The 27,603-nt window shown below is 40.4% G+C and overlaps 1 protein-coding gene across 3 annotated transcripts in view; it reads left to right on the top strand.

Annotated features, from left to right (window-relative positions):
• SNX19 (sorting nexin 19) overlaps window positions 1-27,603 on the top strand; it is a 143,826-nt gene that overhangs the window by 109,633 nt on the left and 6,590 nt on the right. For 2 of the 3 annotated variants that reach the window (XM_033918242.1, XM_033918243.1), the window contains exons 9-10: window positions 22,332-22,516; window positions 22,911-22,998. In XM_033918242.1, the coding sequence (XP_033774133.1) occupies window positions 22,332-22,516; window positions 22,911-22,998 (273 nt within the window). Of the gene's footprint in view, window positions 1-9,223; window positions 9,353-22,331; window positions 22,517-22,910; window positions 22,999-27,603 lie in introns of those variants that run through there. The other variant, XM_033918244.1, reaches the window with a different exon arrangement.

Here is a 27,603-nt window from a genome sequence, read left to right on the forward strand (position 1 = left end):
CACATCTGGCTTCTATAGTACCTCGTTACACAGCTGGTTCTGTGTGGGGCCAGAGTTTATTTCACTAACGACTTTACTTAGAATTTGAGGCAAGACAGCCTCCTAGTTCTAGGAAATGTAGTGATACAGAGAGAGAAACTGGCTTTTCCATGGTTGCTGTTGTCTGTAGGAACTTGTTCAGTGTCAGTCTGAATCCAATCAGCCTCATCGCCTAAGCTAGCTTCCGCTTCCACTTACGGTACTTCCCATTTGCCTGCTGTATAGCCATGGTGCCATGGTGAATAGGCACTTTATTGTTTTGTTTCTATATAATTTAATTTACTTATTATAAGAATCATAACCAGAGGCTTGCTAACAAAGAGCAGAAACCTGCTGTTCTGTGGCAGGGATTCTACAATTACATTTAATGCCAGGATTTTTTCACTTTATTATGTTTCTTAATAGAGGACCGGGATATAGGGAGCTTGGGAGTCAAGGAACCAGAGCTGTGGACTTGAATTACTATAGCCAGACTAGTTGTGCTTCTTACATTACCTTTTTCTCCCTTTTCTCATATTCCACATTATCCTCCCTCTTTGTCTTCTCTTCCTTTGCTGCTCTTTTTCCTAAAACCCTTTCCTGAGCCACTCTGTTTACCAAAACAGGCTCATGCCTATTTCGTCCTTTCTATAATTTATTTTAATAATAATAATTTATTTTCTTGTATACCGCCCAGCCAGTAGTTCTGGGCGGTTCGCAACAGGAGAATACTGAGACATTTCAGCACATGGTACAGTTTCATAGAACACACTATGGCCCAGATTCTCTAAAAGTGCGTCCCGATTTTAGGCAGCTGTAGGCGTCCTACAGCTGTCTAGTCAGCCAATTGGGATACACGTTTTTTTTTTAAAAATGCTCCCCAGGCAGGCCGCCTATATTGAAGGCGAGGCCCGCAAGACACCTAGGCCCTGATTCTGTATAGGACGTCCGGGAGAGGCGTCCTATTCAGAATCGGCCTAAACTAAACCCCGATTCTGTAACCGGCGTCCATGTTACAGACGCGGGTTAGAGAATCGGGTTAGATTAGACACGGCCCGCTACACTTATCGCGGCAAGGGATCTCTCTGCCGCTATAAATATAGCGGGCCGTGGCCTCCTGCCCGAAGACGCACCCCCCTCCCCGACACTACCGACCGCCCCCCCCCCCCGACACTACCGATCGCCTCCCCCCCGACATTACCGATCTCCCCCCCCCGACAATATCGGTCGCTGGCAGGAGGGTGCCCAATCCCTCCTGCCCGAAGACACACCCTCCCCCGGCGCTAACAACCCCCACTCCACCAAACCTGTTCTTACAGATGGGTCTTGCACGTCGAGCAAGCAGGCACGCCTCGTCGAAATGAGGCGGGCCCGCCTCTTCCCGGCCCATCCCGCCGAAGCCTAAGGCATGATTGGCCCAGGCTCTAGAAGCCTGGACCAATCAGGCCTTAGGAATAGCGGGTCCGCCCATCCCTACTAAGTCTAAGGTCTGATTGGCCAATCAGGCCTTAGATTAAGTGGGGATGGGCGGACCCGCTATGCCTAAGGCCTGATTGGTCCAGGCTTCTAGAGCCTGGACCAATCAGGCCTTAGGCTTCGGCGGGAAGGGGTGGGCCCGCCTCATTTCGACGAGGCGTGCCTGCTTGCTCGATGTGCAAGACCCATCTGTAAGAACAGGTTTGGTGGAGTGGGGGTTGTTAGCGCCGGGGGGGGGGGGTGCGTCTTCGGGCAGGAGGGATTGGGCACCCTCCTGCCAGCGACCGATATTGTCGGGGGGGATCGGTAATGTCGGGGGGGGGCGGTCGGTAGTGTCGGGGAGGGGGATGCGTCTTCGGGCAGGAGGGTTTGGGCACCCTCCTGCCAGTGATCGGTCAGGGGCCACGGCCCGCTATACTTATAGCGGCAGAGAGATCCCTTGCCGCGATAAGTATAGCGGCCGCGTTTACTTACAATGTAGACCAGCATTTTGCTGGCCTACATTTTTAAGCTTCTCATCTACTAGGGAGACGCGTAGGGCCGCCTAGGTTCAGCCTAAGGCCCTTAGACGAGCTTAGGCATCTTGCGGGTCTCCCTAAGCTCCCGGAGGCGCCTTCAGGCCTGCCTGGGGAGCATTTTTTTTTAAAAAACGTGCATCCCGATTGGCTGATTAGACAGCTGTAGGACGTCTACAGCTGCCTAAAATCGGGACGCACTTTTAGAGAATCTGGGCCTATGTACGTACAATCTAAAATTATATAATAAAAGTAATACAATTGTTAAAAACATTCAGGTACAATGTTAAAAATTATTAAAAAATTAAAACATACAACATAACATAAGAACATAAGAACTGCCATCTCCGGATCAGACCTTCGGTCCATCAAGTCCGGCGATCCGCACACGCGGAGGCCCCGCCAGGTGTACACCTGGCGTAATTTATAGTCCACCATATCTTTATATGCCTCTCTTAAGGAGATATGCATCTAGTTTGCTCTTGAAGCCTAGGACGGTCGATTCCGCAATAATCTCCTCTGGGAGGGCATTCCAGGTGTCAACCACTCTCTGAGTGAAGCAGAACTTCCTGACATTAGTCCTGAACCTGTCCCCCCTTAGCTTCATTACATGTCCTCTAGTCCGTGTCAAATTGGACAGTGTAAATAATCTTCTCTGCTCTATTTTGTCGATTCCTTTCAGTATTTTGAAGGTCTCGATCATATCCCCACGCATTCTCCTTTTCTCAAGGGAGAACAATCCTAGTGTTATAAGTCTATCCTCATATTCCAGTCTCTCCATACCCTTCACCAGTTTTGTTGCTCGTCTCTGCACCCTCTCCAGCAGTTTTATATCCTTCTTTAGGTAGGGAGACCAATGTTGGACGCAGTATTCCAAGTGTGGTCTGACCATTGCCCTATAAAGCGGCATTATAACTTTCTCCGATCTACTCGAGATTCCTTTCTTTATCATGCCCAACATTCTATTTGCCTTCTTTGCCGCTGCCACGCATTGTGCCGACGGCTTCAGGGTCCTATCTATCAGTACACCCAGGTCCCTTTCTTGTTCACTCTTCCCCAGAGTTGCACCTGACATTGTATACTCGTATTCCTTATTTTTATTGCCTAAATGCATTACCTTGCATTTCTCCACATTGAACTTCATCTGCCATTTCTCCGCCCATATTTCTAACCAACACAAGTCGCTCTGGAGTTTCTCTCTATCCTCCTGCGATCTGATTTCCCGGCATAGTTTTGTATCATCTGCAAACTTGATGATCTCACTGGATGTTCCTTCCTCCAGGTCATTGATATAAATATTAAAAAGGATCGGCCCAAGTACCGAGCCCTGGGGTACACCACTAGTCACTTTCTCCCAGTCGGAGAACTTCCCATTTATGCCCACTCTCTGCTTTCGGTTTTCCAGCCATTTGCCTATCCATCTTTGTATATCTCCCTCTATGCCATGGCTTTGTAGTTTCCTGAGAAGTCTTTCGTGTGGAACTTTGTCGAACGCTTTCTGGAAGTCCAAGTATATTATGTCCACAGGCTTCCCACTATCAATTTGCTCGTTTACGGTCTCAAAAAATTGGAGTAAATTCGTCAAACATGATTTCCCTTTCCTGAATCCATGTTGACTGGGTTTCATCAAGTCGTGTGCGTCCAAGTGCCGGACTATGCTATCCTTGATCAGTGCTTCAACCATCTTGCCGGGGACCGACGTAAGACTCACAGGCCTATAGTTGCCCGGTTCCCCTCTCGATCCTTTTTTGAAAATTGGCGTGACGTTCGCTATCCTCCAGTCGTCCAGTATCTGTCCAGTTCTGATTGTCAGGTTTGCAAGTTTGTGCAATAACTCTCCGATTTCAACCTTCAATTCCTTTAAGACTCTCGGGTAAATTCCATCCGGTCCAGGGGATTTGTCACTTTTTAGTTTGTCGATCTGATAGTATATCTGGTCTAAGTCCACTTCAACTGTGGTGAGGCTGTTCTCTATTTCTCCTGGAAACACTTTCTCTGCTTCAGGTATTGTTGAGGTGTCTTCCTTCGTAAAGACAGACGCAAAGACAATAAGAATAAAAACAAAAGACCTCATTTAAATATATCAAAATGAATATTCTTATTTGTCAAATAAATAGGTCTTTAATGATTTCTTAAATGTGAAGTAAGAATTAGATTGAACAATCATCGGACTTAGCCAGGAGTTCATCTTCCCAGCTTGATACTCCAAAGTTCTGCCTTAAAAGGTCTTAAAACGACAGGCCTTTCTGGCATTGAAACAGACAAAGGCCAGTACCTTCTTCCTGAACTAGGTGCCATGTGCAGAACCATGGTTGTCTTTTCTTAAGAAAACCAAAAAAACTCTGTGGAGTGACGATGTTCCCAAATGGACTTTATTTGAAAGTATCAAAGTTCCAAAGGTACACTAAAATCATCCACATAAAATAATTCCATCCACATAAAAGTAAATCATCCACATAAGAGCCTTAAAGGACCTAGTCCGCTAGGGATACAGGACCCAACAAGGTCCGCGTTTCGACAAAAAGTCTTCTTCAGAGATCCCTGGGGGTCCTATAAAGGTGAGTACGTGGGAAAAAATTGTGTGGTGAACTGGAAGTGAGACACTGCTTGCATTTGCAATGGAAAAGCTTTTCTGGAATGTATCAGCCATGCCTGCACCATTTCTGAGCAGCAGGGGGGAGAGTGGTGCAGTGGTTAAAGCTACAGCTTCAGCACACTGAGGTTGTGGGTTCAAACCCACGTTGCTCCTTGTGACCCTGAGCAAGTCACCTAATCCCCCCATTGTCCCAGGTACATAGATTATGAGCCCGCCGGGACAGACAGGGAAAAATGCTTGAGTACCTGAATAAATTCATGTAAACCGTACTGAGCTCCCCTGGGAAAATGGTATAGAAATTTGAATGAATAAATAAATATCAAGCCTGCCCCTTTCTGAGCCACGATTCAGGGATAGGCCCATGCACACCTCTTTCTGTGCTTTTTTTTTTAAACTACGCAAAAGATGTCGGCTGCGATCTATCCCTTCTGAAGCTGTTTTCTACTTCGGGACCATGGCCTTCTCATACCCAAGCTGTCTACTAAGTTTCCCAGCTCAGGCTCACAGTCCCCGGCACCTGCCATGTGGCCTCAGTCATCACCCAGAGAAGTTAAACAAGGACTTGACACATGAATGGGTTCCAGAGTGGCTGGGGGTGATTTAATTTCCAGATATAGAGGTTGCGTTCTGGTCACAGATACCAGTGGTGGCTTAAATGGTTATAAGTGCTGGTAATGTCACATGTGTGCCAAAGCATTGCGTATGTTGATTTATTTCAGTCCAATTCAGGGGGGGGCAGTGTAAAGATGAAGCAGCAAATTCTGGGAAGAAAGGTGATGGTTTTGGTAGGGGACAGGCAGTGAGAATAGAGTTTCTCTGCTAAATTCTGCCACATTGCTGTGTTGTGGGTCCTGGTCTCAGAGACGAGAGGGGAAAATTGTTACCATGGATCTCTATGCAGAGTTCCATGGTCAGTTGAGTATAAATGCAAATTCTGTTTCGATCTGTGTGCATGTGAGAGAGATCATGAGTAAATCTCTTTTCTTTCCTTGTACCTAGGATTTCTCTGCTCTAATTAATAATCGTAGGAACACCAAAATTAACACATTATTCCTTTGTAATCTGCCATAGAGTCTAGGTGTTAGAAATATGTTACAGACCTTCTATCCCAGAGATGGGCTATAATAGTCTGAACTCACTGGACATTTGTGGTGTTAAAATGGTACTGTATAAGTCCATTATTAACATCACATTTTAGGATGGTTGCATGCAGTGGTCTATTAAAGACCCCTTTCTTTACAGTAAAAGGTGTGCACTTTTTGTTACAGCCTGGGATATCTGTGTATGGAGGGAGCTCCTGTTCTTTTTGCTGTTTGACAGTGTTCACGTTTTAATGTACTAGGCAAATGGCTCTCTAATGGTAATCTCATAGTAGAACCTGACTCCCCCACTCTCAATAGAAAGTTGAGAAAAATAAGAGGTTCTCTTTATTTACTTTTTTCCTTCTACTTTTTTAAAATTTCTCCTCTTTCCTGTCTGTAGTTATGTTGGAACATTAGTGCTGATAGTGATACAAATAGAAAAGTGGCTTTTCTGCCTGCGTCTTGGGATCTGATAGGCTGAAAGCAAGAACTTGGCTCTTAGAGAGAACAAGATCTTTTATTTCTTAGCATTGGCCCATAGGGCCTTGAGGCCAACAGTGGTCCAGAGAATGTTGTCATTAGAGGGAGCTTGCAGGCTAAAGATGCTTTGGATTTAGATTTTTACATAACAGTTACTTGCCTTTCCAAATCTGATCTCAAGGTGAATTACAATTAGATATAGTAGGTATTTCCCTGCCCCAAAGGGCTTACAGTCTGTCTATCTGAGACAATGACAGTGAAATGCTTTGCCTAAGAAAATCAGTGGGAGATGTGGGATATGAATCCTGTTCTTACCACTAGGTCACTTCTTTGAGGAAGCTTTTGACTGGCAAGTATTACTGATCTCTTCTTGGCCTGTTTCTAGAAATCTTTTGTCACCCTGACATTCACTGCATAGGCAGTGGGGATTACAGGAGAGCATCCAAACTGTTATTCCTATACACTGCCCTCAGCCACAGCTCCCAGAGACCTGAAAGAAAACCAGTACAGTATTGTCAAGGACCTCTGTTAAACTTATTTAGTGCAGACCAGCAGTCCCATCTCTATAGCTCAGAGCTAGAATGCTATCCTTTAGAGATCAGATGGGAATTTTTATTATCATCTTGCATACAGACAAGTATCTGGACTGAAACATAACGTGGAGCTGCTTTAGGACCTCAGAAGCCAGCATTTGCAAAGTAAACCCAGAAAGGTCAACGAGAGAAAAGCAACCAAGTTAAGAGAAGCTACAAGTCTAAGAGAAGCTGTATGCATTCCATTTATCAAGTGTGAGTTTGGCAAAGTGATTTGTTGAGCAAATGGTGCTCTCTCTCTTTTCGCCAGAAGCTGGGGTAGTGCTGATAAGCCTGAGATATATTCTTGTTTGAGTGCCTTAGATTGTGCACTGTTGAGCTCCCAGACAGACTTTGAACCCCATGCAAAGGGAGTGTTAGTTTCATATTCTTAAAAGGAGGTCCTCTTCCATGTTTGCAACAGGCTTTTGAAGGTGTAGCCAATATCTCATGTTCCAGAAGTTAAAGTCTGGAATTGACATGGGGAGTGTGTGGTTCAAGGAAAGGATGTGTTTTTAACCATTCATAGCACAGGGCAGGATTTTTGCTCATTCTCAGTGCTGTATTGTAACCCTTTCCCACCCTTGTCATGCTGATCTCTTATCAAATCTTAGGCCTGTCAGTATTGTTCTGCTAGTGCACGATGCATGAGGAATGCCCAGGGTGTAACTTGTTTGAAATAGTATTAAATATGGTATAAGGATATGGTAAACCAAACAATATAAACTGTTTTAATTTAGGTCCTTGGGGGGGGGGGGGGTTGCTCATTAGAGAAAATTTGCACTATACAAAAAGGTGGAGAAAAAAAGCCTCAAAGCGCACAACAGCACATCATTGGCATAAAAAATAAACTCCACTGTTCATTGGCATACTTGTTCTCAAAATGAAAAACAAACCCTCTGTGTGCACATGTGAGAAACTTATCAGATAACGCCGAGCTACACCCAAAGAATCTTCATCTCCAATGCAGGTCACGTCCCATGTTGTTGCGCAATCCATGGTAATACACCACATATCTCCAAAAAATCCCCTTGACCTGAGTTGGACACCCCGTGACCAATTGGCCAGGGATCTAGCCAATCAGAGCCTTAGGCCACTCCCAGTGCATCCCAGAATGGGAAAGAGGCCTAAGGCTCTGGTTGGCCTTAGGCCCTGCACTGGGCAGGGGAAAGCCTGCCTTTCTGAAGAGGCGGGCCTGCCATCCTGTTTAGGATGTCGCGGGGTTGGCGGCAGGAGGGATTTGGCATCTCTCCTGCCGGGGATGTTAGGAGGGGTGCCGTCAGGAGGGAGTGGACATCCCTCCTGCCAGCTGACTTGCAATGAGGTTTGAGGATTCCTTGCTGCGGCCTCTCAGCAGATCGCAGCAGGGGAATCCCCCTCCCCCACCAACTGAGCGGCAGGGACTTCCCAAAGTCACAATTCTGTAACCAGCACCTTAGAATGATTGACAGGCAATCCGACTTGGGTGCCGATTACAGAATCGTAGTTTTGGGGAGTCCCTGCCACTCAGCTGATGGGGAGGGGGGAATTCCCCTGCCGCAGTTGGCTGCTGCGGTCTAGCGGCAAAGATAAGTGGCAGGAAATGGAGGCCAGGTTTTTCCGGGCCTACATTTCAGCCACCTATCTTGACTGAATAGGTGGGATTCTGTAACTGGCGCCCTCAAATGACTGACAGGCAATCAGCAGCCACCAACTTGGGCACCGGTTACAGAATCCGGCATCAGTGTATAATCAGAAGTAGACTCAACTTTAAAAACTACAAAACAAAAATTTATGTAAAAAAAAGAAAGTCATCTATAAACAAAATAAATCTGTATTCAGATAATCCATATTTAATCTATATTTAAACACCAAACACCACTGCTTTTTCATGAGGAGACATTTAAAATAATCCTACACCCACTAAACCTTTCTTAACTAGCAGCAGTGGTGCAAACATTTACTAACACAAGCCTTAAGATTTCAAAATAATAACAGAAAGAACTCCCCCACCACACTGTACCATGTTTTAAGGTTTCAAGGAGAACAAAAAGTAGTTTTAACCTTAAAATTACAGTTTAAAGCAGAGGAACAAAAATGCAAAATAAACTGGACCAGAAAACATCCCCTACCCAAAATTACACAGCGACTTGGCTAGAAAAGCCTCATAAGTAATTTTTGAAACTACAGGGAGCATAAAGCTGCTTTCAACTCTTTCCTTAGTGAATGTATTTTATTATTAACCCTGGACCTTTTAAGTACAAGTACACTATATGTATAATTACTTTGATGTGGAATCGCATCGGCTTTCTTTGCTTCCCTTTTTGGGGTTTAGTCCTCAAAAATGTGTTCAGCAGCTATAGAAAGTAGATGTACCTTTCCAAATAGTTTCATGCACATTTTTCGTACTTATGAGATCAACAACACCTTTTAAGTTTACAAGGTCCACTGCTGACGCCAATTAACCATATACCACTTCATTTCCTTAAATTGCATTGCCTTTAGCTGCCATATCTTGCCAGTACACTGAGGTGTTGACGAAACACACATGCCTTCTGTTATCCATGTCTTTGGATATTACGCAGCAGCTGGATGTAAAAGAATGTGAGCGGGAAGTGTCAGAACTTGGAGAATCTCAAAATTGCATTCAGAATCCTGATCGATGACAGGAGCTTGTTTGCAGGGGAAGGGGAGTTTGCCATTTCACCTCCCATACCGAAGTTATACAACTGAAGATTCATCATGTCTCATTAGGAGATGATTCCAGCATTTTATCGAGCTCTAAGAGGCAACTGCAGCCAGAACCCATTTTGGGGAGGAAAGGAATTTGTGTTGTAAGCCAGGAAGAATTGATTATTTTGGAGGATTTCAGAGCAAATGCTAATGACCATTTTGCCTTTAGCACAGCTTGACCAAGAGGGCTGATAGCACATTCCTAGTCCTGTCATGAGGTCCGTATCAGCCTGAGATATCACAGACACTAGATTTTCCTTGAGGGGTGCTGTAAAAAGAAATAATTATCACAGTCTGTGTCGGTGGAACTGAGCGAGACATGTGTATCCTGATATCAAGATATGAATCATTTTTCACACATTCTGTTCAAATGACAGTCATAAGCATTTTTGAGGTTAGCTTATATACAGAAAGAAAATAAATAGCACACCTCATATCAGGCTATTGAATTGGTTCCCAAACCTGTTTTATAAACCACCACAACCAGTTGTGCATGCAGGATACCCACAAATAAATGTACAAAAAAGCTGCATATATCAGAAACCTGCATATTTATTGCAGATATTCTGAAATTCCTGGCTGTGGAATAAATAGGATAGATTTGGGAATCATTGTACAATTGATTGGGAGCATTAAAAGAAAAAGGCAAAATCCTCCAGAAAGCCAGAAGATTATGTTATTTCAAATCCTAATATTGAAATTCAAAGGCAAAAGTTTGCATCTATGGTTCTGTTTTAGAAGTAAAAGCATTTTCATGCTCAGTATTGGTGAAGTCAACATCCAATTAACTTTTGCTCTGTAGTTTGGTAAAAGAAAAAACACTCACTGCATTTCAGTCTCCGCTCAATCTTTTCCTATGTTCAGGGTTCATGAGGAGGTATGGAGTCATTTTGCTTTATGACACAGCTGAAATCTTTTTTTTCTTTTTGTTGCCACACTGGGACAGACCAAAAGTCCATCAGGCCCAGTATCCTGTTTCCAGCAGTGGCTAACCCAGGCCACAAGTACCTTGCAAGATCCCAAGGAGTAAATCAGATTTTATGCTGCTTATCCTAGGAATAAGAAATGCATTCCTCAAACCATCTCAATAATGGCTTATGGATTTTTCTTTTAGGAAATTATCCAAGACTTTTATAAACCCTGCTAAGCCAATTGCTTTCAACACATTCTCTGGCAGTGAATTCCAAAATTTAGTTACATATTGAGTGAAGAAATATTTTCTTCAGTTTATTTTAAATCTACTACTTAGTAGCTTCATTGCATGCCCCCTAGTCCTAGTATTTTTGGAAAGAGTAAACGACAACTCACACCTATCCTCTCCACTCCACTCAGTATTTTATAGACCTCTATCATATCTCCCCTGAGCTGTCTCTTCTCCAGAATAAAGAACTCTAGCCACTTTAGCTTTTCCTCAAAGGGAAATCATCCCATCCCCTTTATCATTTTCATATTATTAACATATAAAAATGTTTAGGGTATCTGGGAGAAAAGTTAGCATGTGCTCATTAGAATTCCTTGTCTGGTCTATATTAGAGATCCCAAATTATCGCTCTTTGGTTAGCTAAATATAAATTTCATTTTGATGTCCTGAGGTCATAGCTGACATGAGCAAAGTTACCAAATGTTGAACATGATGTGGAAGCTGAAATGTCCAAGGAGGCCTAAAGTGAGATTTCTTTGAGGATAGTTATATGGACTTACAAGGGGAATTTTATAAAGCTTTTTCTGTGTGGGAAGCTTATTTTACATGCTGAAAAGGACTTTGATTGATAGAATTGCATGACTGTATACATGTAAAAAGCACATTCACAGAACGTGTGCTCTAACTTTTATATGATTTCTGGGGCCTTAGTTTGAGCAGAGATAGAGTTGTAACATGCATGCTTATTTTATAAAATATATGTCAACCAAAAATAACCATTCCTAGTTTTTTTTATATAACTCTCTCCTCACACAATATGTATATCTGGTTTACTTAATACATCACTTTTAAATTCTTATGTATATATCACAGTTTAACTTTTTAGAAGCCCTCAGAAGTGGCTCTTATACAGGACATGTTTCACCCATTGAGATGTAGTTTTGTAGCTGCAAGCTTCTTCATCGGCTTCAATTTTTTTCTTTTTTCTTTTCTTTTTCTAATAGCGCTTTAAAACTTATTTTATACGCACTTAGCTCAATATGTCGTTCATCGGCTCGCTGCCAAACCCAATTCTGACAGGCATGTTTCGCTATCTGCGTCAGGGCAGGGTTTAACTGCAACGAAGGATCAAATCAAAATAAATTCTAATTGTTAGATGAGCATAATCAGTTAAGACCATCTTTTTAATTCTATCAACTTTAAAGTCTTACTTGATTTTCTACTTGTCCAATTGCACTCAACAATATGGCGCTTTAGCGTCTTAACACCTCAACGGCTCCCCATATATCTGTAGTCTCATTATGTATGAATGTTCATATGACATAATGATCTATCATCAGTTCTGCTACATTAGAGACATCCAATCCAGTTAAGCATTTAGTCCATTCGGCTCTAGTGATTTCAGTTTAAAAATTCAGCACTGTTCTTTTAGATCAATAAAAATTCAGTATCCCCTCCCTCCCACCCTGTGACAATTTCCTCCAAAATTCTCCATTTGAAATCAGAAATAGTATGGCCAACTTGTTTCCAGTGAGCTACCATAGGGGCTAAAGCTTTTTTATTCTTCAATCTGGATTTATTCTCAATTAAAAGTGTCTTTATGGCCCGCTTAGATCTCCCAACATATAACTTGTTTTATGTACTGTACATATTATCACATATATTACACATTTAGACAAACAGGATGTATTAGTTCAGCATCAGATCTTGCAATCACTAGAGGGGAGCATCCAAAATGGCCTTTCAATGGTAAAATCACACCATTGACATGCTCCACACTTAGTATGTCCGGTTAAAGGTGTAAAATCCAAAGAATAGTCAAGTTATTTATAGGTGAGCATTTCACCAATGGCTTTCCCTCTTTTATAGGCAAATATCGGAGTAGATATTAATTCCTCACGAACAACTAAAATTAGCCAGTGTTTCAGAATAATAGCTTTTATTTGAAATGATTTTGAAGAAAATGGAAGTACTGCCATAATTCTATCATCTTCAGTGTGATCACGATATTGCAATAAAAGTTCTCTATTAGCAAATTTTGCATATAGATATGCCTTTTTAATCACCCTTTTTTGGATAACCACATTTTAAAAATTTGCCAAACGTTGATTTTGCATGAAATTTAAAATCATCTAAGGTAGAACAAATGTGCCTGATCTGTAAGAATTGACTTATCGGTAGACTTTGTTTTAAACGTGGTGGTTGAAAACTCCGATAATGAAGGTAGGAATTTTTTTATCACTGATTTTTGGTATAAAGTTGAAGTAATAATAATAATTTTATTCTTATATACCGCCAAAGCCATAATAGTTCGAGGTGGTTTACAATAAGAAGAGCTGGATAATCAGAGAAATAGTCACAATGTGAAATCATTGGATACATGTATACAGAATAGGAGAGAGAATAAACTATAAATCTTAGGTTACAAATCAGTTGAACAGTTTCGTTTTTACTAATTTTCTAAAACTAAGATAGGATGAGGAGTGCATAATAGCGTTTTGTTTTGATAACAACTTAAATGAACATCAAAGAAATCTATTTTGCATTTATCAAAGTAATAGTAAATTGAATTTGAACATTTATGGAATTTAACCGTTGAAAAAACTGATATAATTTATCTTCTGAACCTGTTCATATGAAAAGGACATCATCTAGAAACCCAGAACAAAATAGATTTGAAAAATTCTGATGGGTATATGTAGGTTTCTTCAAAAATAGCCATAAACAGGGTAGCAACTGATGGGGCCAAACAGGCTCCCATGGCCACTCCCTGTATTTGTTCAAAGAATTCCTTTTGAAAAAGAAATTGTTTTTTTTTTTGATGACCAAAGATGTTAACTAGCATTTAATTTACATCATGCGAATGTTCATACATAATGAGATCATAGATATATGGGGAGCTTTTGAGGCTTTAGACGCTAAAGCGCCATATTGCTGAGTATATGCATGCAATTGGACAAGTGGAAAATCAAGTAAGACTTTAAAGTCGATAGAATTAGAAAGATGGTCTTAACTGATTATGCTTATCTGACAATTAGAATTTATTTTGCCTTGACGCAGACAGCGAAAAATGCATGTCAGCATTGAGTTTGGCAGCAAGCCGATAAACAGCTGTGTATAAAATAAGTGTGTATAAAATAAGTTTTAAAGTGCTATTAGAAAAAGAAATTGAAACAAATCATTTTCATAAATAAATAAGGGAGGGGATAATATTTTATATTATGATGATCAATTATAGGATTTCGAGTGTATTTGAATGCTTAATTGATAAATGTCAATGTTGTACTTGATTTAAGATTTGAAATGAATAAAGATTTAAAGAAAAAGAAAAGGAAAAAGTAAAAAAAAAAAAAAAAAATTTTTGTTACAATAAAATTGAAGCCAATGGGGAAGCTTGCGGCTACAAAACTATACCTCAGTGGGCGAAACATGTCCCGTATGAGAGCCACTTTCTGAGGGCTTCTAAAAATAGAAAGAATAGTAAAAAAAAAACCCCAAAAAAGTTCAACTGTATTGCGTTCAGTATACCATTGTTCTTCCAGACATGCATATTGTGTGAGGAAAGATTTATATAAAAAACTAGGACTGATTATTTTTGGTTGAGATATATAAGCATATGCCAGTTACAAATTAATTACCCATGTTTTCTAAAATACACATGTAGACACATAAGAGTACTTGCATATATTTAAGCCAACTTTAGAGCAGGTGTAAATGTTTACAGCAGCAATTGTGCACCAAAGAGGTTTATTCTGGGTACCTGTTTAATAAAGAAACATACAAGTAGATCTGTATTACTACTACTTCTGCTATTTATCATTTATGTAGTGCAGAAAGGCTTACACAGCGCTGAACATTTTGACATTTAATAGACGGTCCCTGCTCAGAAGAGCTTGAAATCTAACTTGAACAGACAGATATGACATATAGGGTTAGTGATGCAGAACCCAAGGCGAGAGGAGTTAGGAGCTGAAAGCAGTCTTGAAGAGGTGGGCTTTTAACTAGGCCTTGAACACTGCCAGAGACGGAGCCCGCCATAGTGATTTGGTCAGCTTGTTCCAAGCATACAACACAGCAAGATAGAAGGGACAGAGTCTGGAGTTGGCCCCTGTGTTGCCATTATAAAATGTGAAAAAGAGAGATTCAACACACATGTAGGAAATATCTGAAATGAACATAGTAACATAGTAGATGATGGCCGATAATGACCCGCATGGTCCATCCAGTCTGCCCAAACCGATTCAATTTAAATTTATTTTAAATTTTTTCTTCTTAGCTATTTCTGGGCAAGAATCCAAAGCTCTACCCGGTACTGTGCTTGGGTTCCAACTGCCAAAATCTCCGTTAAAACCTACTCCAGCCCATCTACACCCTCCCAGCCATTGAAGCCCTCTTCAGCCCATCCTCCCCCAAAAGGCCATATACAGACACAGACCGTGCAAATCTGCCCAGTACTGGCCTTAGTTCAATATTTAATATTATTTTCTGATTCTAGATCCTCTGTGTTCATCCCACGTTTCTTTGAACTCTCAGTCAACAACGTCCCAAATAGGACCACATCGTAAGATAATGGTATCGATACCTCAGGTACCATATGAATTTTCCCCCATATTGATTTCCAAAAATTGAGTATCAAGGGACAATAAAACAAGAAATGATCCAGTGTCCCTACTTCAAGATGATAGTGCCAGCATCTATTAGACTTTGAACTATCCAACTTTTATAAATGAACTGGGGATCCAAAAAATTCTATATAACAGAAAAAAACAAGTTTGTCTCATAGATGCTGACGCTGTACATCTCATTCTCCAAGTCCAAATCCGTGGCCATTGAGTAGAAGAAATCTGCTGCTTTATCTCAATGCTCCAAATATCTTTTAAGCTTGTTTTAGGTTTTTTATTCAAATATTAATTTGTACTACTTGGCAGCCTGATGCCCTTGCAAATCAGTCTGAAAACATAGGCCCAGCAAGCTATACTGATTTTTTTAAGTTACGCCAGTCAGGGAACCCCTTCTGAATGGCCTGTTTCAACTGTAACCATTTATAACCTTGAGATTTTGAGATACCAAATGATTGTTGCAATTGTAATAAATTTACCATTTTCCCATTCTGAATTACATCATCTAAAGTACGTATGCCTGCATGCAACCAATGTTTCCAGAGGATTTTAGACTCGCCGATTTTTATCTTGGAGTTTAACCATAGGGATTGACATGTGGATTAGTGTACTGAAACCGAAATTAAGGCATCAATAAATTTTAATGTCTTCCAGGTAGATTGAAGAATAATATTGTCCTTGTATATTCGAGGAAGCTTGATACTGAAAATATGATTAAGACGTAATGGGGCCAAAAGATAACTTTCCAGTATCAACCAGTCTGGCAGATTCTCCATGAGTTCAGCAAGTATCCAATACATACCCTGACGCAATATAAAGGCTTGATGATACCTGTAAAAATTTGGAAAATTTACCCCTCCCGCCAGTTGTGATTTTTGCAAAGATACTAAGGCTATTCTAGCAGTTTTACCCAGCCAAAGAAGTTTTGTAAGAATCCCATTTAATTTTTTATAAAAGGAACTTTGGAAATAAACTGATAAGATACTAATTTGGAAACAAACCACAGGCAAAATCATCATTTTGATGGTTTGGACTCTCCCCCGCCAAGAAAGATGTAATGGATTCCAATGCTCACACGTTTCTTTAACTTTCAACAATAAGGATTTTTCATTTACTGTCATTGTATCTTCCAATGTTTTTTGAATCATTATACCCAAATATTTTATTCCCTCTTCCTTCCAAAGGAAGGGGAATGGATCAAATAAAGCTTTTACACAATGTGCATTCAATAGAAGAACCTCAGATTTACTCCAATTTATCTTATAACCTGAAAATTTTCCAAAACAATCAATCAATTCCAGTAAACGAGGGATGGCTGATTCAGGTTTCTTCAAACGAAGCAAAATATCATCTGCATAAGCCGAAATATAATCTTGACCTGCATATGGAATTCCCTGTATCTCATTTGCCTGTCGAATTGCCAACAACAAGGGTTCCAAAGCAATATCAAAAAGCAAAGGAGAAAAGGGACATCCTTGTCTATCTCCCCTCTTCAGAGAAAAACGTTCTGAGAATGTATTATTACTATATAATCTAGCAGAAGGGGAACTATACAAAGTTTGAATCATTTGAATGAATCCGGATCCTATTCCAAACCAATCCATTGCTTGATACATAAAAGTCTATTCTACACGATAAAAGGCCTTCTCTGCATCCAGAGAAGGCCAGATCATCCATTGTTTTTGCTAAATTTAGCATATGGAATGCCAATCTGGTATTATTTGAAGAATGTCTTTGAGCAACGAAACCCGTTGGTGCATTCTAATCATGTAAGGGAGAGCCTTAGCTAACCTTAGAGCCAGTAGTTTAGCTAGAATTTTTCCATCTACATTGATTAAAGAAATAAGCCTGTAGTTTGACACCAACATAGGATCTTTGTTCGGCTTTGGCAAAACTATTGTTAAAGCTTCTGCCATAGTTCCTGATATCTGGCCTTTCGTCAGTTGTGATTGATATAATTTAAAAGATGAGGCAACAGTATGGTTTGAAAAGATTTGAAAAACTCCACTGTGTATCCATCACTACCCTGAGCGGATTCAGCTCTGAGAGACTTCAATGCTGACTGGAGTTATGTAAATAATATAGGCACCTCAAGTTTTTCCTTTATATGCTTCTGGAATTTTTGGCCAATTTAATTGAATTTAAAAATTCTCTTCCTTCATTTTCTTTTTTTGAATATAGCCCAGAAGAATATAAAGCTTTATAATAATCCAGAAATTGCTTTAAAATATCCAAAATGTGGGTAAAATTTTTTCTTTTCCATCAGTAATAGCCGCAATCTTTACTCTTTTTTTCTTTTCTTAGCTTTAAGATAATTAGCCAATATTCTTCCCACTTTATTCAAGTTTCCATAATACACTGCCCACTGACAAAATAAATCTTTCCTAGCCAATTGTGAGCAAATCTCATTATATTTATATTTAGCCTTCATCAGGGCATTCAGGGTATCATGATCCCATTTTAAAACCAATTGTGATTCTAAGGCAGTAATAATTTGTTCTAACTTGGAAAACTCGAATCTCAGTCATTTCCTAACATGCGCTGAATATGAAATGATCTGCCCTCGCATAGTTGCCTTAAACGCATCCCATAGAATTTCCAAAGAGATTTCCTCCGAGGTGTTGAGTTGAAAATACTCATTCATTTTTATCTGAATTTCCTCAAGAAATTTTGAGTCTGCAAGCAGTCTATTATTGAATCTCCAAACAGGTCTATTAGAATCTTCTTCAGCAAATTGATATTCTGTCCAAATACCAGCATGATCCGACAGAATAATCGGATCTATGCTAGCTTTTGTGATCTGTTGAATTAAATGATCTGAAACAAAAAAATAATCAGTTCTTGAAAATGATTTGTGAACTTGGGAACAAAATGAAAATTCCCAAGCATTAAAATGTAAAATCCGCCATATATCCTTTAATCTACATGTAAGTGCAAGATTATCCAGACCTAATGATTTTAATTGCCTACTCGGTTGTTTATCCATTATTGGATCCATGACAGCATTGAAGTCTCCAGCTACAATTAAATTAGTTGTAGCCAGTGGCAAAATTGTTTGGTTGGAGGTTTTTGTTTTTTTTAAAGAAATCTACCTGATTAGCATTAGGTGCGTAAATATTAAGAAGCATCAGGGTATCTTTTCCTAAAGTCATATTAACATAGAGCCATCAACCCATGGGATCAGCCCGAAAGTTATCAAATGTAGCAGAAATCTTCCGATTAACTAGGATTGCCACACCTGCTTTCTTTCCTGTTGCTGGTGCAAAAAACCAATGTTTTATCCACCCCCCCCCTTCCAATTTAGCCTCCTCCATTGCAGTCTCAACAAAGGATCTGCCCCTATTCTTTTGAAATCTGCTCTAGTATGTCCTCTTTAAAAAAACAAAAAAACCCACATTTAGACCGCTTGTTAGCCTCTTTCTTGTTGTTGAAAGATTAGTCACTTGGGATTACAGGCCATGTTATCTCCTTGTTCAAAAGCGACTTGACGAACAGATCATTCAAGATCACTTTTAACAATATCCAAACAGACACATGTCAGGAGTACCCCAAGGCTCCATCTACTTTTATTCAACATCTTCTTGGCTCCTCTACTGACTGTAATTCAGGATAACAAAGGTCTCCTATTTTGCTATGCCGCCAACATCACTGGCCCTAATTCTTCTGCAAACTTAAATAATTACTTAGATCAAGTCTCATCGTGGTTAAAGAAGAATCGGCTTGCTCTGAACACAGCCAAATGCGAGCATATCTATTTTCCAGCACTCTCAGTTCCCCTGTCTCTGCTACCAATTATTGATAGTCATTCATTACAGTTTCTGATACCATCAGGATTCTCTGTAATCTTTAATAACCAATTAAACTTAAAGCTGCAGATCAACAAAGTTGTTCATCTTTTTTCGCATTGCAATGCATCTGGTCTGTTCAATCATTTCTCTTCCCCAGTCTGCTATGCATGTTTATCCATGTCTTGGTGCTCTCCCTAATAAACTATTGTAATTCTCTTTATTTAGGACTCACCCTCACTTCACTAAAAAGACTTCAACTCATTTAGTCTACCGCAATGAAACTTATCAACTCCACTCACAAATTCAACCGGATGATACAGCTGCTCACACTGGAACACTGGCTCCCACTTTTGGCACATATTATCATCATGGTTTTAACTATGGTTTATAAGTCATTCTCCGCCTCTGCTCCACTATACCTCAGTAAATTGATTATTCCCTATGTTCCACCCCATACCCTCCATTCTCTGTTCCACCTGGTATCCTTCACTGCTGAGAACAACCTTCTTGCCATTCCACCCCTCTCTGAAATTCGGCTCTCTTCATCTCGTCAATTGATATTCTGTTACATGGGTTCCAAATATTGGAACGATCTCCCTTTATTCATAAGAAACCTCCCAACCCTGTCTAAATTTTAAAAATCTCTTAAGACTTGTTGGTTTTCACAAACTTTTGGAAACTCACAAGACCACATCTGACTAATCAGTAACTCCTGTTGTTTTGTATATTTTACACTCGTGTTTATATTATTTTATATATACATGTATGTTTACTTCTCATTATGTATTGTTAAATGTATGATTTTATTGTAAACAGCTGTGATGTCTTTTAGGCCACTTTGGCGGTTTATCAAGCACCAATAAATAAATAAAGCTACCTACTGTTTTAAACGGTATAGAAAATTTTAAAATAAATATATGTAAATATTTGTAACAAAGAAAGAAACTAGGCTGCATAAAATATTCACTGATGTTTTATGCAGTGGTGGTAATGCTGAAGTAATGTTTGGTTTAGTATTGAAAGTTTTCATTAATGGAGGAGGAAGACTGTACTCAAGGGCAGTCGTTTGACCTTTTGGACATTCAAGTTTAGATATTAACATAAGATACAATCTGATGTTCCTCCAGACATCCCCTGAGACAGGGAGCTCTATAAAAATAAAAAACAATTCAAATTATAAATAAAGAAATGCAGCTGAAACATCATTGCACTAGTGTCAGGTGGAGCTGCTTAGAATCCTTGACCTGCTGTAACCCTTCAGTGCCATTCCTGTACCATGATGATGGGTCTTGAGCCTCTGGTCATAATGCCACATGTCAGGAGAATGCAGACAGTCTGATGATTTATATAAAGTTTCCATGGTAGTCTATACTCTTGAACTGTGCAGTGTGGCAGAACTGTTTCAGTGGCAGTCTATCTGAAAGAAAAGCACAGCACTTGTATTCCAGCCTACAGTAAGAGACTTGCTGCTCCAGTAGTGTGCTAGCCACTTGACTCCATGTTTCCTGTGGTTGAAAGATCACTAAGATAAATGATAACCTTCCATGGATCCCAATTCTTCTCATTCTGAGATTAATACTCTCAAGAAGAGGCAAATAACCCTCTTCCTGATGAAGTTTGCATGCATAATAGCTCATTCATAACCCGCAGAATTCAGAGCTGTGAGTTTGTGGCTGTTTTGTTATCTTAGTTTGCATGTCAATGGACTAGGACCTATTTTATGCTCATTGATTCCTTTCGGTGTAGTCTTTGTTTGTAGGCCAGGGACTGATCTAGCTTAGGGATGATTTACCTTCCCATGCATTACAAGTGGTCTGTTCAGAATAGGATAAATTCATGTAGACAAGAAGCTTATATTGTTGCTTGTGCTCTGTGTGTTCTGCAGTGAATCAGTGTTGTGTGAGAGAAGCTTAGGATACTTCTATTGATGCTGTGCACTTCCCCCTCCCGATTCATAGTTTTAGGACTCACAATTTTGATTATTCGCGATTTCCTAAAACCAGAATCACCCGGACCTCCCCGGACCTTACCTAGTGGTCTAGCGGTCTTATGGAAAGGAGCAATCTAATTACGCTCCTGCCCTGTGCAGATCACTCATCAAAAATGGCTCCCCCCCACGCCCCCACACACACACCCTCCTTACTACACCACTAGTTGTATGTGTGAAAGAAGCTTGCCTTACTGCCAATACGTGCTTTATAATTGAGCAATCAAAGCTTAGGAAACAGCTATACTCTTCAAGCTATAACCATTACATTTCGCAATAGCTTCTCTCAGTTGGTCCTCAGCGGTACCACCACGGACTCGGTAAACTTTCATAGTCCCTGGCTTTGTGTCAGTTCTTCATCGGACCATTTAAATAATTAATTTAACTTTAATTTATTTCTTCATTAATTTATTTTATAAATAGTGAAAAAGAACTTAGCTTAGTGGTCAGTTTCAGAGATATTAGGCCAACATGTTTCACCTTTACAGTTTTCTCAAGGCAATAATCCCTTACTGCTTACAGCTATTAACTTAGACCACAGCACCCGTCAATTGAGCAAGTCACTTCATGTTCTGTAGTAACAGATATAAACACAGGGTGGGGTTTACTGACTTACATTATGGATTTTAATGTGCATTACTAGTAAATATGCTACCAATGAAAATATATGAACTGTGGATATATTATGCCACTGAGTCGGCTACCGATCCCTGACAACACATACATTGAGGAATCCACCCTGTGATATTTCATAGCACAGTATAGGAGTGGTTTGTCATTGCCTTCTCCCATGCAGTGTGTGGCTCCACTATGTCGTTGCTGCCCAACATAGGGCCCTGCAGTTTACAGCACTTGGTATTCCCCAGTGGTCCCCCAACCAGATACTAGCCAGGCCTGACCCTGCTGATAGTAAGAGCGGGCCTACCCAGGGCAGCCAGGCCATAGGCACATGAATTATATCTGAACAAATATTATTGTGAAGAGATTAAGAGAAGCTTGTACTGTTGTTGCCTATTCTATACCTGTTCTGTGGCAAATACTGAGGATCCAGGGAAATGAAGTTTTCTCAATGTGCTAACATTTTTTTTTTTTTTTTTAAATCTATATTGAACTTGTTTTGAATCTGCAAGGCCCTATAAAGCTATGTACAACACAGAATAAAAAGCTGCTAATGCATGTTAAAAGCAAGTGGTCATTTGAAACTTTGCCTGCTGATAAGAGATGATGTTCACTAGTACAATGGGAGTAATGATACAGACCTTGGCTGCTATAGTTAATGTCTGGTACACAGGGATCGAGGAAGGATCCCTGCCTGCTGACCCTCTCTGATCTTGTCTTCTTACAGGTGGTTGGAAGTTCAAGTTACTAACCTAACTTGTCCTCAACGCTGGGTTATCTACTTGCGTTTGCTGCAGCAGGCCATCTGGCCAGGAGGATCCCTGCGCTCAGTACCCAGGCCTGTCAGAACAGAGGAACAAAAGAAGGCAGCTCAAGAAGAAGCATTGCAAAGCCTCATCAGAATCCTTCCTGGTAAGCTTTTTATCTCAATTCAGATCCGTTCCAAGTCATGTAACTTTTTACCTTTTCTACATAACATAAGCATTGTAATTCCACTCTACAACTTCTACATGGTGGTATTTTTTTTTTAAAGTTATCCAGCGTACATATACACTCTTTATTACCTGTGTGTTCCTGTAATAACACAGGGAACAGAATGTGACTCTCATTGCTTGCACCTGCCTATTTTGTTATGCATATGTGTAGGTTTCTTGATGTGCCTGATGGGCTATGGCCCTTATCTGTCGTCATCTTCTATGTTTCTATGCCTGGTGGGAAGCACTATGTCCTTGTGTTTGTGTCAATCTGTGCTGATTTAACGTACATTAAACTAATATTTAGTCAATCTGTGATGTGTTATTAACAGGCTTTGTCCAGGAGATGTTTGGAGTAAGTAAGTGCCAGGAGAGCTGGGAAATGCTACTAGAGTCCCTTCAGAATCCATTCATCAACAGGTACTAATGTAGTGGCACATGAATCATTGGAGTACGGCTCTTTAAATGTTTAAGCAACAACTAATTTTGAGGCTACAAAAATGAAAGATAAACTATGTAATATGGAATAGAGAATGACATGGGGAAAAAATGTGTCCCCGTCTCCGCGAGCTCAGTCCACATCTCTGCCCCATCCCCACAAACCATCTGATCCCAAGCCTCGAATAGTTTTATACTGAACTTATTTTATTAAAGTATAAAAAGAAACAATATTCTATACAATTGTCATTTTATAAATCAAAGTTCTGGCTGCCGAACTAGAGGAAGAGATCTTCAGCTGGCAGAGCTTTGTTTATAAATGTTTATTAACACAATTAATATACTATTTTATTCTAAAGCAAAAAAAAGAAAAGAAACAGAAATTTATTTTCTACCTTTATTGTTTGGTTTCTGTTTTCCTCATCTTCTCGTCATTCTATTCCTTCCATCCACTGTCTGCCTTCTCTCTTCCTCTTCCATATGGCATCTGCTCTGCTACTCTGCCTCTCCCTTCCATCTTTCCCCACCCCACCCCATCTTCTTCCCGCCGCTCCCCCCATAGGCTGGTATCTCTGTATTCTTCCCTTCCATCGTACCTTCTCTCCCCAGGTGGTTTTTTAGCATCGCTCTCCTCCTTTCCTCCCCTCAGATCTGGTATCTGTCTCCCCAATCCAGCATTTTATTTATTTAAAAATTTATATACCACATATTGACTATACAGTTTACAGATTACATACAAATCAATTTAAGCTCCATATACAAACAATAATAAAACAGATAACAGCAGGAGTAACACAGAAAGGCATTAATAGTCAGATGCATTTTTAACATGCTCTTGGAATTCATCCTCCCCACACTATATCACAAAATTCCAGAAAAACATGAACAAACAATAGCTGATCAGGTTCCAACAGGATTAAAACAGGAAGACATTAATAGTCTGATACATTTTCAACATATCATCCTCCCAGCACAGTATCACACTATTCCAGGAAAGCATTAACAAATGCAAAAAGGTATTACCAGAGGAAGGCATTAGCACAAGAAGGCATTAACAAATAGTTGCATTTTCAACATTTTTTTGAAATTAATCCTCCCAGCACAAAGTTGCAAAATGCCAGGCAATGCATTCCAGAGCTTAACGCCTGCCACAGACATCATTGTTGCTCCAATCCTAACATGATAGATTGGCATTTGCCCTTTTTCCTTTATCCCCTCCTTCCATCTAGTATGTGCTTCCCTCTCTCTCTCCTCCCCACTTCCCTTCAGCATCTGTTCCACTCTCTCCCCTTCCCACTTTCCTTCAGCTTCTCCCCTTTCTCTTCTCCCCACTTCCCATTTCCCTTCAGCGTCTTTTCCTCTCACCCCTTCTCCTCTCTCTCCCCTTCAGCGCCCTTCATGCGGTACAGCAGCCCCCTCCCTCCCTCCCGATCGCCGCGGTCTGGGCATCCCTCCCTTCCTTTCACCGGTGATTTTCATTGTCTCTGAGCGGCCTGAGCCTGTTTCTCAAGTCACGTGCGTATGCTCGAAACTTCTCCTCTGATGCAACTTCCTGTTTCCAGTTGCTTCAGAGGAGAAGTTTCAGGCAGCCGCGTACGATTTGTTTAAAGGCTCGTGCTGCTTGGAGACAATGAAAATCACCAGCAAAGGTGAGGGGAATGGAGGGAGGGAAATGCCCGGACCACAGTGATCGGGATGAAGGAGGGAGGGGGCTACTGGACTGCACGATCGCGAGGGGTGATATGCATTTTGCACTTGTTCCCTCACTTAACTGCGGGGACAAGGCCATTCACCACTCCAAGGGGTAGTGAATGGCCTTGTACTCATACCCATGGTGACCATTTTTTTTGCTCTCTGTTTCGACGGGTTACTGTGTCATTTTCTAATATGGAACATTAGATGCCCTTGTTTTTCAGTAGTAAAGTGGAGTACCATTCAGAGGACTTTATTTCAGTTCCTGACACTTATTTTGCTCTCTTGGGGTCAGCTAGGGTTGGCAGTATTTCAAGGCATCGTTCATAGCACCTCGGAGACAGAGGAAGACATAGTTGTCCTATATCGGTGACCCTAATGGTCAGATTTAGGGTCTGTGTTTGCAGAGCTTCAGAAGGAGCTCTACTGTATGACTTCCTGGTGATAGATTGCTGCAAGGTAAGCTAAGGTGGAGGATGAGATGAAAAAAGGTTTAAAACAAAAAAATCCATGAGTAATTGGAAATGAAGAAGGCTCTTGGTGCCAAATGCTATGCCTGTTTCAGTTTAAGCTGAAAACCTAAAGAAGCAGGTAGAAATTGTCAAGCCAGAAAAAGTCCTACTGAAAATGCAAGCAACCATACGGCTAGGTTAATCTAGCAGGCTGTGATAAGAGTTAACTAGGAACTTTGTCCATTTATTAGACTGCAAATATATGATAAGTAGAAGTTAAATTAGAAACTTAGGCACTTATGGAACCAGTCTGGTAGCTTGCGCAGAAGGCCAGATGTTTCAATATATAGCAGTGCTAGTATTGCAAAATATTTTGATTAACCTGCAATGACATAATTAAACTGATAGCTGGGCCTCTCTGAAAAGATACAAGCACAGTAATTGCTAAATGCCCTAGTGGAAATGCAGATTTGTCTGACGGGCTGTTCAGAGGCCCCTGGAGGCTGAACATTTGGGCAATGGCTACACTGGTATTGGTAGTATTTTAAATTATTATAAAGCTCTGTTGTTAGGCATGGGTAGGTAAGTTGCTATATTTGAACTAAATTTATGAACCAAAGATGGTAGGGTACAAATGAAAATAGCACAAAATGCCCTGTATTAGGGGAGTTATAAGTGATCATGCTGTCAGCTAGTTGCTGGGATGTGTAAGCATCCTTACAGTGTGAGCAGGTATAACTGTGGATGAGTTGACTTGTTTTATTTTGCCATTATCCACTGTTTTAGTGCAAATAGCCATGGCCACATTTAAATAGCAGACCTTTGTTTATGCATGGAATTTGGCATCTTGGCAGCATGGGTCAATCCTGCTTCAATTTGCATAGCTTTGCTATTGCAGTGATATTGAAACTATTCGTTGGCAGTCTGTGGGAAATAGTACCCTTATTCTCAGGAGAGAATGGGTGATAGATGAACACTACAATTAAAAGCACTAGAATAGATTGTGAATGATCACCTAACTCTATAATGTTTAAGGGTTATCCTTGCACAGTGGCTATAAAAAGTCTCCTCCACCTTAGAAAATGTTCATAATTTTTTGCCTTATAGACTGGAATTAAATTACATTAAAATTGTTTGTTCCATGTATCCACATATCTTACCCCATAGTAGCCAAGTGACAAATCCTTAGAAAATGAAGTAGAAAATACATGCAAAAGCTTTGTTGATAAGTGTTCATTTCCAATGTACTTTTGTAGCAATTAGAGAATGACACGTGGACAAATTTTTCCCCATCCCTGCAGGAACTCATTTTCCCATCCCGGCGAGTTCTTTTCCGGTCCTATCCCTGCAAGCTCTGTCCTCATCTGCACAAGTCTCAAACACTTTAAAGGCTTGTATGTTTAAAGCAGAGCTTACAGGGATGGGGCAAGGATAGCGAGAAAACTCATGGGGACGGGACGGGGAAATTGAGTTCCCTCGGGAGCAGGAAAAATTTGTCCCCATGTTATTCTCTAGTAGCAATCCCAAATACTTTAAGCTCTAGTGTAACCAGTTACCTTCAAATGATACAACACCATACGAGATGTGAACAAAAAATACAGTGAATGCTGCTGCTGAGTGCCATCCAGCAGAAAGGTAGGGATCTTCAATACAGGAAGTGGTACAGCAAACCTTGGTAACAGTATGTGACATTTCAACTTGTTCGGTGCTGTCAGTCAGTTGTGAGCTATGATTGAGAGAAGGTGTGTTTTAAAATGTGCCATAAATAATGGATCATGAGCAACATGAAATTTTGTTTAGAACTGCAAAAATGCGCTAGAGAAATACACAAAATGTTAAAATTGGTTTATGGTGATGTTGCAATGACCATGAAGACGGTTTACAAGTGGTTTGAGCGATTTTGTAATGGTTGTGAATCGGATGAAGATAAGGAGAGATCAGGACATCCTTCAACATCAAAAACCCAAGAGAATGTTGAAAGAGTAAGCAAAATGATTCGATCAAACAGACGATTTGACTATTAGGGAAATTTCTGAGGATCTGAACATCTCTTATGGTTCCATTCAAAACATTTTATCAACAGATTTGAACATGAGGCGAGTGAGTGCGACCTGAGAAATGGGCAAACGGTTTCATCCTCCATCATGACAACGCTCTGTGTCACACATCGCTTCTGGTGTGACAATTTCTGTCAAATTAAAACATTATGGTGTGTCCTCATTCATTTTATTCACTGGATCTGGCACCATGTGACTTCTGGCTCTTCCCCAAAGTAAAAATAACAATGAAAAGTAAATGTTTTGAATCGATTCAGGGCATCAAGGCAGCCTCAACAGCACAACTAAAGACACGAAAGAGGACTTTCAGAACAGCTTCAGAAAGTGGCAAGAATGATGGGATAAGTGTGTTTGAGGGGTGGGGGAGGAGTACTGTTATACTAAGT

Source organism: Geotrypetes seraphini, chromosome 13 (assembly GCF_902459505.1).
Source record: "Geotrypetes seraphini chromosome 13, aGeoSer1.1, whole genome shotgun sequence".
NCBI classification, from domain to species: Eukaryota; Metazoa; Chordata; class Amphibia; order Gymnophiona; family Dermophiidae; genus Geotrypetes; species Geotrypetes seraphini.